We start from the raw sequence: 10,554 nt of genomic DNA on the forward strand, positions 1-10,554 counted from the left end.
GGCAGGCTGGGGCTCTGTGCGTGGGTGCGGCACGGCGCATGTGTGCGTGTGTGTGCACGTTTGCACGTGAAAGCGCTGGGGGGGCGCAGAGGCTGCCCTGGGCACAGAGCCCTGGGCCCCCGACTGTCCGTGCCAGGTGTGTCTGGAAGCCCAGGTGGACAGTAAAGAGCCATCTAGTGTCTCGGAGTCGACCGGGTCCTGAATCTGAGCCCCACACAGCCGGGGACTTGCTCTCAGATACTCTTGTGAATGCTCCCCTCTTGTTCCAGAGATATGCAAAGGCCCTGGGGCCTGGGTGCCAAAGACCGCAGTGGTCACAGGGCATCGGGCGACCGGGATGCCCAGTCCTGCCCACGTGTTCTCTTCAGGGACTTTCAGCCCTGCCATGGCCCCGAAAGGCCTTGGTCCTTCTGTCTCTTCCTTGGCCCCCAACCCGCCCCCCCCCAGGACTTCCTGATTTTAGGAGAGCCAGGAGCCAGGAGACTGCACCAGCTTCCCCCCCCCCAGCACCCCAGCCAGCAGCTCTGCACCCCAGGGGGAGGGGAAGGGAGCACCCTGCAGGAGAGCACTTCATTGAGCCGCCCTGCCTTGGGGGGGGGTGGATGGGAGTGGGGCGGGGACGGTGAGGGAAGAGAGGGGTCCTGGGGGGCAGGGGGGGTGGGGAAGGGGAGAGGCAGGGGCTGGATCTCCGCGTGCAGCAGGCGGCAGAGCCAGGCCGCGGGAGCCCCCTCCCCACACTCTTCATTCCAACACTGCCCTCTCCCTGCGGCCCTGCAGAAGGGCTCCTGTCACCCTAAACCGCCTGGACACTCCCGTAAACCAACCCAGGCCCCGCCTGCCCGTGTAAACGGAACTTCAGAGTGGCCGAGCTCGGCCATGAAAAAATCATGAGGCAGCCAAGCCCCGGGCCTGTTTGCAGGAGCAGCGCAGGGGCCTGGGCCCTGGGCGCCGGCCCGGCTGGACCCCGGGGACAGATGCTGGGCCTGGGAGCTTGGAAATCAGGGCCTTGGGCCCCCCGCATGTCCAGGCCAGCAGGAGAGCCTTGCCTTGCCCTGGGGACAGGCCCACGGGGACAGCAGAGGCCCCCACGGGGGCTGGCCAGAGCGGCCGGGCCCCGGGGGCGTGGGGCACACAGTGCCTGGGCACACAGTGGGACAGAGGTGCGGGGAGCGGGGCACAGGAAGCGGGCTGGGCCTTGGGATTTCCTCGTGTGAAGTGATTCCCAGAGACCCGCCGGCCTGCAGGCAAGGGCCCAGCTGGCGCTGCTCAAGCCAGAGCCAGGACGTGGGTCTGGGACAGGTGTGGCCTGGGGAGGCCCCTCCGTCCTGGGCTGCGTCCCAGTTTCCAGGGCTCCAGGCCAGCCGAAGTGGGGAGCCACCCCCTCACCCAGCCTGTACACATGTGGGGCCGGTGCCAGCTCACACCACCAGCGGCAGCGTTGCCCGGGCACCCAGCCTGGTACACGCGCCAGTCACCATGGCAGCACGCCGTGCGCTGGCAGGAGCCCAGGCTGGGCTGCAGCGGCCAAGGCCAGTGGTCTAGATATGTGGGACCGGGAGTCCGGTCCCCGTGGCCACCCCCACCAGGGGCCTGACGGGAGGGGGGAGCCCCGTGGGTGGCCAGGCCTGCCCATTCCCCCCCATCCCAGGGAGGGGACAGTTTCCCAAGAGCTCCAGGGTGGGTGCCAGGGGCCTGGGGGCTTCCTGGCGGCGGCGGACCTCACTCGGAGGCCCAGGAGGCCACGCGTCTGCCCCACCTTGTCTGCTGGAGCTTCGGGGAGCTGAAGCCACCCCCACCTTCGAGGCCCAGCTCCTGCTGACATCTGCAGCCGGCTGCTCCCTGACCTGGGGGTCCGGGGGTGCCACTCGCCCGATGACATCTCAGTGCCTGAGAGGGAAAGGCATCTCTCCTCATGTCACACATTTAAGTTGGCGCATCGGGCAGCCCGACCCCCGTGCTCAGGCCTTGTCCCGTGGTGGCAGGTGACAGCCCAGGGCTCTGGACACACCCCGGGTACACCCCCATCCCCCAGGAGGCCAGGCTCAGAGGTAAGTGGGCTCAGGTGACTTTGGGTGCCCCCGAGGGCTTCCTGGGCAGGCTGCAGGCCTCGGTGCCTGCCGAGGGTGGCTGTGTGGACCCCCGTGGCAGGGGCGCATGTGCCCGCGAGAGGAGAGCTCCCTGCTGCCTGAAGACACAGCCCTGAATCGGATTCCCTTGTGCTGTGCCGGGCCCTGCCCTGACCACCCTGCTGGGCGGCCGTGCGTGGGCTGTGAGGCTGGGATCCAGGGAAGCATCTGCAGGGCCAGCGCCGGCCCGGCCCGGACCGCGGCGAAGTGTGCCCCGCCCCGTACGTGTGCACCCATGCACGCGCGCCCGCGCTGCCGGGCACCCGGCCTCCCCCTGCAGAGGCTCAGTGCGTCACACGGGAACCAGACCCTCCCTCCCAAACATCGCGGTGCCTACTGTGCGCCAGGGCCGTGCGGGGGATCCGGGAAGGAACCACGCCCCCTGGCAGGCATCTGGGCTCGGGGCTTGGCTCCTGAGAGGGAGTGGGGGGCAATCCGTGCAAACTCCTCCCTCCAAGGAAGCCTGGGCTGGGCGGCCTACCCCTCAGAGTCCCCCTTGGGGCCTGCGGGGTCACCCCTTGGCTCACAGCCCCACCCCGTGCCCACCTGGGGCTCTGGGGCCCCAGAACCGAGAGACCACGGCCTCTTCTGGCTCGGCCACCAAGACGCTGCCTGGAGCCAGGCCCACTTAGCGCCTGGCAGCTGGGCTTCCTCCCACGGGGCACGTGATGCCCGCGAGCACCCTGCCAGCACCAGTCAGGCGCTAATGAGGCCTTCACGCTGATCGGGCATCCCGGGCTCCCTCAGAGCCTGGCTGGGAGTTGGGGTGACCGTGGGCATAGCTGCCCCCCAGGCCCAAGGGCCCATGGATGGGCCAACTGAGCAGTGCCATTGGGCACCTGCTCCACGTGTGTTCCTGCAACCCTTTGGGGTGGCAGGAAGTGAGACCCAGTGAGAAACAGGTGTGGACAGCATCATGGTTCCTACTCCCCAACCAGGGACGCTTCCCTGGCATCGGGGCCGAGACGTGGAGGACTCAGTGCGGGCGCTCGCTCTGGGGAGGGGGTGCTACCCCACACGCATCTCCCGCACGCAGCCCAGCCAGGCACACTGTGGGCGCCCCACCGACCTGTGTGGGTCGCAGAGATGGACGATGCTGTCAGGGGGCGCCAAGACCAGCCCCGCCGGACCAACCCACAGCGGGCACCAGGCTGTTGTGGGGACTGGTGCCGGGTCTGTCTCCTGGATCCCGCTTGGGCCCCAGGGAGGGGACAGGTCCCTTGGTCTCCAGTGTCTGCCCTGCCCGCCCCCTGGGCCTGGCCCTCGCAGGCGGCTGGACCCCCACGGCCCCGGGAGGGCTGGCGTGCTGCTGCCTGCCGCATCACGGGGCCATGAGGCTGGAAGTGCCCGTGGCCCTGGGCCCATTCCCCAGGGAGGCCTGAGGGTCACACACTTGGATAAGGAAGAGGACACCGAGGCTGGCCCGGGCCCAGGCCGGGCGGCTCTGGTTGCACGAGTTGGCTCCCAGCCCCCGAGGCAGGTGCAGGAGACAGACAGGCGGGGTGCGGCCCAGCAGGGCCCCTGCAGGTCCCCGAAGATGGCCCCCTCGGGCTCAGGGCAGGGGTGTCACCCAGGGGTCCCGGGGACTGGGGTCGGGGGCGGCCAGCTTCCCGCCTCTCCAAGGCTGGGGCCCACCTGCCCGCTGACAGGCCTTTGCCCCCACACCCCCGGCGGCCAGACCCCATAGAGACCCTGCACGTCAGACCGGTTGCCCAGCAACGCCAACTCAGTCCGGGGTCCCCGGGGCCACGCAGCAAGGCTGGCCCCACCGCAGCTCAGCCAGGGCGCGTGGAGCAGCGCGTGGGCCTCGAGGTGCTCACGCCCAGCGGTCAGCGGCAGGCCGGGTCCTCTGCCCCGGGGTCCCGCTGCCTGCAGGACGGCCCTGCTCCACGCCCGCGCCGCCTCCCCTCCGCGTGGCCCCGAGGCGGACGTCACCGGCTCCATGTCGGGCCAACCGGGCCCCCTCCCGGGCCGACCGACGGGAGTGCGACCGACGGCCTCCCCACGCCGCCCGCACCCTGGCTGGGGTCTGGGCGCCACGAGTGCGGGATGGGGACGCCTGGGCGCGCCTGGCCGCTCGCTGGCACCGACCCCCGCCTGCCATCGCTCCGCCCAGGCCGCCCAGCGGGCTGCGGCCCGGGGGGACGTCGGTGACGCGAGCTCGGGGCTGCCTGCGTTGGGGGGCCTTGCCGGGCTCCTGGCACCAGGAATCAGAGAGGCGGTAACTGGATCTGGCCGAGGATCTGGCGGCCGCTGAGGGTGGAGGGCTGCGATCGGGTTGCGGCCTCACCGCGAGTTTTCCACCAGAAGGAGCTGGGCTGGGGAGTGGGAGCCGCGTCGCCCCGTGGGCTGGACGGCGAGGAGGGGAGAGCCCGCGCGGCCCGGGGCGGGAGGCGGGGCGCAGGGCCGAGCCGAGGGCGTGGGGGCCGCCAGCGCGCACGGGGAGGTGGTCAGGCCGCGCGGAGCTCCCCACCCTGTGCCCCGGCTCCGGCCCGCAGTCCCCGGGTGGCTGAAATCCAAGCTGAGGTAACAAAAGGCAGCCGCGTCCCCAAGCCTGCGCAGCTCGGATCCGCCTCCCACCGCCCTCGCAGCCGCGGCCAGAGGGCGGCAGGTCCATGAGGCCGGCGGGGCCTCCGGGGGACGCGCAGGGAGCCTCCCGGGCCGCTCGGGGGGCGCGGGGCCGGGCCCGAAGATGCCCACCAACGGGCTGCACCAGGTGCTGAAGATCCGGTTCGGCCTCGTCAACGACGCCGGCCGCTACCTGACGGCCGAGAGCTTCGGCTTCAAGGTCAACGCCTCGGCGCCCAGCCTCAAGAGGAAGCAGATGTGGGTGCTGGAGCCGGACCCGGGCCAGGGCAGCGCCGTGCTGCTCCGCAGCAGCCACCTGGGCCGCTACCTGTCCGCCGAGGAGGACGGGCGCGTGGCCTGCGAGGCCGAGCGGCCGGGCCGCGACTGCCGCTTCCTGGTCCTGCCGCAGCCCGACGGGCGCTGGGTGCTGCGGTCCGAGCCGCACGGCCGCTTCTTCGGCGGCACCGAGGACCGGCTGTCCTGCTTCGCCACGGCCATCTCCCCGGCCGAGCTGTGGACCGTGCACCTGGCCATCCACCCGCAGGCGCACCTGCTGAGCGTGAGCCGCCGGCGCTACGTGCACCTGTGCCCGCGGGAGGACGAGATGGCGGCCGACAGCAACACCCCGTGGGGCGTGGACGCGCTCATCACCCTCATCTTCCAGAACCGCCAGTACTGCCTCAAGTCCTGCGACAGCCGCTACCTGCGCAGCGACGGCCGCCTGGTGTGGGAGCCCGAGGCCAGTGCGCGCTACACGCTCGAGTTCAAGGCGGGCAAGCTGGCCTTCAAGGACTGCGACGGCCGCTACCTGGCGCCCGCGGGGCCCGCCGGCTCGCTCAGGGCGGGGCGCAACACGCGGCCGGGCAAGGACGAGCTCTTCGACCTGGAGGAGAGTCACCCGCAGGTGGTGCTGCTGGCCGCCAACCGCCGCTACGTGTCGGTGCGGCAAGGTACCGGGGCCCTGGGTGCGGGGGCGCCCTCGGGGGTCACGGGGCCCGGCGGTGGGGGCAGCGCACGGTGCAGGCGGCTGAGGCGGCGGCTCCGTCTGACGCCCCGAGCCCTGGGCCTGCTGGTCGGACGGCGGCGCCCCGCGGGAGGCGGGCGAGGCCGGGGCGGCCACGGTGGGGGGGGCTGTGCCCCCGCTGCGCTGCCCCCCGCTCCCCTGCTCCATCTTCTGAACTTTACAGGAAAGGGGGGGCGGCGAGCACACTGGCCCTGGGCTGCGGCCCTCAGAGCCCTCCGTGCCTGACCGGTGGGGATCCTCGCCCAACCAGGAGGGACCTTGAGGTCCCTCCAGGCTGGTGGCCTCGCCCGGGGCCTGGCTTCCTGGTGGAAGGCGCAGTCGCTGCCTGGCAGGTGCAGCTCCGCGTCAGCCCCGCCTCGTGTGACCAGGAGCCTCCGTACGTGACCATACGCCCCCGAGGTGAACCTGAGGTCCCAGAGTGGCCCCTAGCTGCCCCCACCTGGGCACACAGACCCGGGAGTGGCCCGGCACTCCCTGACCTGGCCCACGGCCACCGCGAGTCCAGCTGACAGGGGCCCAGCCAGGAGCACGCGGGAGGGGCAGCCCCGCTGCGGGTCTGGGGCCCCCAAGGCCAGTCCTGCAGCGACGGGCATTCAGCGAACACCGCCCGAGCGCCCGTGTGGACCCCGGCCCGGTCCTGGGCCTCGACGGAGACCGTCGGTCCTTGTCCTTCCCGGCCCAGCCGCACTGCGCTCCGGCCTGCGGGAGGCCCCGGGCTTGGCTCGCCGGGAGAGCACGGGTGACCGTGCGATTCGGGGGAGGCGCTGGGCACGCAAGCACTTGTATGGGTTCAGGTGGCGCGTGACGCGGTGGCACTGGCGGGGACGGTGGTGGTGGGTGCTGCCCTGCTCGGACCGTCTCTGCCACGGGCCATTTCCCTGCTAAGGACGCGGCGTGCCTTCTGCCGTAGAGGCGGGGGCACCCACGTTGGCCTGCTCAGCCCTGTGCAATGACCCCGGGGCCTGTGACCTGCCCCCCCATGTTCAGATGTTGCCTTGGCGACGACAGCTGCAGGCCGTGGGCTGGGTCTTGGGGGAGGAGGCAGGCGGAGCTGCAGGCTCTGCGGATCCCAGCAATTTTGCTGGCCAGGCCGCCCCCAAGCCATCTTGCTCCCCACCAGGTGTCTGGGAGCACCCCAGTTCTCCTTTCTCTCCACCCACCACCATTTCTCGCTGCCCCCGTGAACCAGTCGGCTTCTTCCTGCCGCACCCACTGCCAGGCTTCATAGAAGTGGAAGTCTGGGGGTGGTGGGGCCCCAGCTGGACACGGTCGCCAGCTCAGGGCCGATCACGTGACCGAAGCATCACGGCTGCTGACGGGACGGCGGGGATGGCGCTGCCCCAGGCCGGGAGGAGCAGCCTAGGGCACTGGTGGAGGACGGCAGGGCTCACCCCTCCGGCGCAGGCGCAGGCCGCCCTGCCCTCCTGGGGACCCTTGGGTCCCCTTTTCTCCCACTCTGCCATCTGCACACAAGAGCAGGCTGGGGAGGTGACAACGGGCCCGGGAGTGAACCCCAGGCCCCAGCTGTGCCCTGGGCCGTGGGTGGGGGAAGACGGAGCCCGCTGTGCCCACCCAGCGGCTTCGGAGGGGGTTATAGAGGCTGGTGTGGGTCCTGGGGCGCCAGGGCAGCAGCAGGCAGATTACCCGATGATTAGCACAGCGGGGGACTTGCTGGCACCGCGGGGCCTGGCTCCTGGGCTGCGGGGGGTCAGGCCGAGGCCTGCAGGGAACGCAGTGTCGGGGCTGCAGTGTGGCCGCCTGGCCACGGCCGCGGCTCCTGCCTCTGAGGAGCGCCTTCTAGATCTTAACGCCAAAGGGTTTGTTTTTTTAAAGTATTTTATGTATTTATTCGTGAGAGACATGGAGAGAAGCAGGGACCCAGGCAGAGGGAGAGGCAGGTCCATGCAGGGAGTTTCATGCGGGACTTGATCCCGGGACCCCGGGGTCATGTCCTGGGCCAAAGGCACATGCTCAACGGCTGAGCCCCTCCCCCCGGGCGCCCCTTAACTCCAAAGGGCTCTGGAGGAGACCCCTCTGCCGGCAGGTGCCCCAAGAGCCTGCTTTCCCCATCTCCCTGGCCCCCGTCCCCGCCCAGGGAGAGGCGTGAGGGGCTCCGTCTCCTCCCGCAGGGGTCAACGTGTCAGCCAACCAGGACGAAGAGCTGCACCACGAGACCTTCCTGATGCAGATTGACGGCGACACGGGGAAGTGCACCTTCTATTCCAGCACCGGAGGCTACTGGACCCTGGTCGCCCACGGGGGCATCCAGGCCACGGCCACGCAGGTGTGAGTGTCCCCCCCCCCCGAGGACCGCAGCTGCAGTCCAGCCAGGAAAGAACCCCCACTGGGGCGAGGGGGGCTCTGAACGGTGGTGCGCGGTGCGGGCCAGCGGAAGGCTGGGCTCGGTGCTGGACCCGAGGGGGAGAGGAGAGCTTGGCCCTCAGCTCCCGACACCCTGCTGCCCTGAGGGGACCTCACCCTGACCTTCCCAGCTCTGCCAACACCATGTTTGAGGTGGAGTGGCGCGGCCGGCGGGTGGCCCTCAAGGCCAGTAACGGGCGCTACGTGTGCATGAAGAAGAACGGACAGCTGGCGGCCGTCAGTGATTTTGTGGGTGAGCAGTCGCCACGTGTCCTGGGGACCCGGGGCCGGGCCTCTCCCGGGGGACGGCGCCTGCCCACACCCCGCCTCTAAGAGCTGGTCCGTCCGCCGGGCAAGTGCCCCGACCTCGCCGCTGGAGGTAACCGCTCCCGACGGCGAGGAGCCGGAGCCCTGGGCACCTACCGCCGTGTAGGGGCACCCGGGACTTGGGTCACCGGCGGCCGCGGCCCTTTGTGCCCCGGGCCCCACCGCCCACCCTAACCCCGCCGGCGGCCCGACCCCGACCCCCCAGGTGAGGACGAGGAGTTCATCCTCAAGCTCATCAACCGGCCCATCCTCGTGCTCCGGGGCCTCGATGGCTTCGTCTGCCACCGCCGCGGCTCCAACCAGCTGGACACCAACCGCTCGGTCTACGACGTCTTCCACCTGAGCTTCAGCGACGGCGCCTACCAGATCCGAGGTGGGCCCCGGGGCGGCGGGGGAGCGCGGGGGGGGGGCGCCCGGTGCCCCCGCCGACCCGCCCTCGCCCCCAGGCCGCGGCGGCGGGTTCTGGAACACCGGCAGCCACGGCAGCGTGCGCAGCGACGGCGAGCGCCCCGAGGACTTCCTGTTCGAGTTCCGCGGCCGGGGCCGCCTGGCCATCCGCGCCCGGGGCGGCAAGTACCTGCGCGGCGGCGCCTCGGGGCTGCTGCGGGCCGACGCCGACGCGCCCGCGGGGCTCGCGCTCTGGGAGTACTGAGCCTGCGTCGCGGCCTGGCGGCTCCGGGGCCCGCGGGCGGGGTGGCGGCCGCTGGGATCTCGGGGGGCTCCCGGGGCGGCGTCCCAGGCAATGCCCCAAGCACCCGGGGACAGGGCCCCCCCAGCCCTCCGGCCCAGCAAGGGGGCTCCAGGCCTCCCAGTACCCCCCCTCGTTGCCCCACGCAGGTCGGATGCCAGGGCAAGGTCTGCGGCTCCCCAGCCCCCGAGGACCCCCACCCCGGCCGGTGCCTCCTGGGTGAGCTGGGTGACCCAGGACATCAGAGGGGAGAGCCCAGGGGGAGACGCGGACCCCGGGGGTCACGTGCCCTAGAGCCTGAAGGGAGGCGCCCATCCAAGCTGCTCCCCTGGCCCGGGTCCCGAAACCCCCCAGCAGGGGCCTCGGTGGGTCAGTGAGGACTGGGGCGTGCTCGCGGGGCGGGGGTCCAGGCGGATGTGCAGACCACAGCGGGAAGACCCCCCGACCCCCACCCCCCAGCCTGGCCTGCTCCTCACCTCACTGCCCTCCTCCTGCGAGTCCCCAGCGTGCCCCCCTGGGAGGACCCACCCAGAGCCCCGAGGCAGCGGCCAAAGCCACAGCCACAGCCTGTGCTGCCCCCTGCTGGCACCCGGGGTGGGGCTGGGGTCACCTGCTCAGGTCTGGCCGCCCCAGGGTGACAGCCAGTGACCACAGCGTGAGGATCCCATTGGGAGCCCAACCTGCCCCGTTGACCAGTGAGGATCCTGCTGGCGTCCCCAACGCCCCCCGCTGACCAGTGTGAGGATCCTGCTGGGGTCCCCGAACCCCCTGCTGACGCCATGGCGCACCTGCCCAGACACTTGCTGAGGAGAGCACGCGCGGCCGGGCAGGCGAGGCAGGAAGAGGGCCTGGGGGGCTGCAGGAGGGGCCAGCCGGGGGTTCATGGCAGGCTGGGGCCAGGTGAGGGGGCCATGCAGCAGAGGCTGGCGAGGGACACCTGGAGCCGTGGGACGTCCTGTCCCTGATGGGGTGCTGGCAGGGCACTCAGCAGAACTCCCCGCGGATCTGCCACTGTCCTGAGCATCCGGCTGGGCCGAGGCCCGTCCTATGGCCTGTGTCCCACTGGTCCTCACCCCACTACGGTCCCCCCTCGGTTGTGAAGGCTCCACGTGACTCCACTGTACTTCCTGTCACCTGTCAGGCGTCCCTGGGGTTCTCCTTTTCTGGAGACCAGGTGGCAGGCCCTGAATGACGGCCCCACACCTGCCCCGCCCCCCAGCGTGGACTCCATGTGGCCACCCCCACTCTCCTGGCTCTGATGTGGAGCACCCACTGGGAGATGGCTCAGTCCTCCCACACCCTCAAGGCCGGGTGGGCACTTCGGCCCAGCGCTGGGGGACTCCCTACCGGCTCCTACGACCATGGAAAGGCCAACACAAGGTTCACCCAAGTGTACCTGGGGGGCCCAGAAATGCAGCTGAAACTGCCCCACCCCCAATAAAACACACAGCGGAAGCTGA

General features: G+C 71.1%; 1 protein-coding gene across 1 annotated transcript; it reads left to right on the forward strand.

Annotated features, from left to right (window-relative positions):
* Positions 1–4,818: 4,818 nt before the first annotated feature.
* Positions 4,819–9,132, forward strand: FSCN2 (fascin actin-bundling protein 2, retinal). Its single transcript, XM_055315610.1, has 5 exons — positions 4,819–5,644; positions 7,848–8,004; positions 8,211–8,332; positions 8,612–8,779; positions 8,853–9,132. The coding sequence occupies exons 1-5, from the start codon at positions 4,819–4,821 to the stop codon at positions 9,056–9,058; spliced, it is 1,479 nt and encodes a 492-aa protein (XP_055171585.1). The 3' UTR covers positions 9,059–9,132.
* Positions 9,133–10,554: the final 1,422 nt, after the last annotated feature.

Source organism: Nyctereutes procyonoides, unplaced genomic scaffold (assembly GCF_905146905.1).
Source record: "Nyctereutes procyonoides isolate TBG_1078 unplaced genomic scaffold, NYPRO_anot_genome, whole genome shotgun sequence".
Lineage (NCBI taxonomy): Eukaryota > Metazoa > Chordata > Mammalia > Carnivora > Canidae > Nyctereutes > Nyctereutes procyonoides.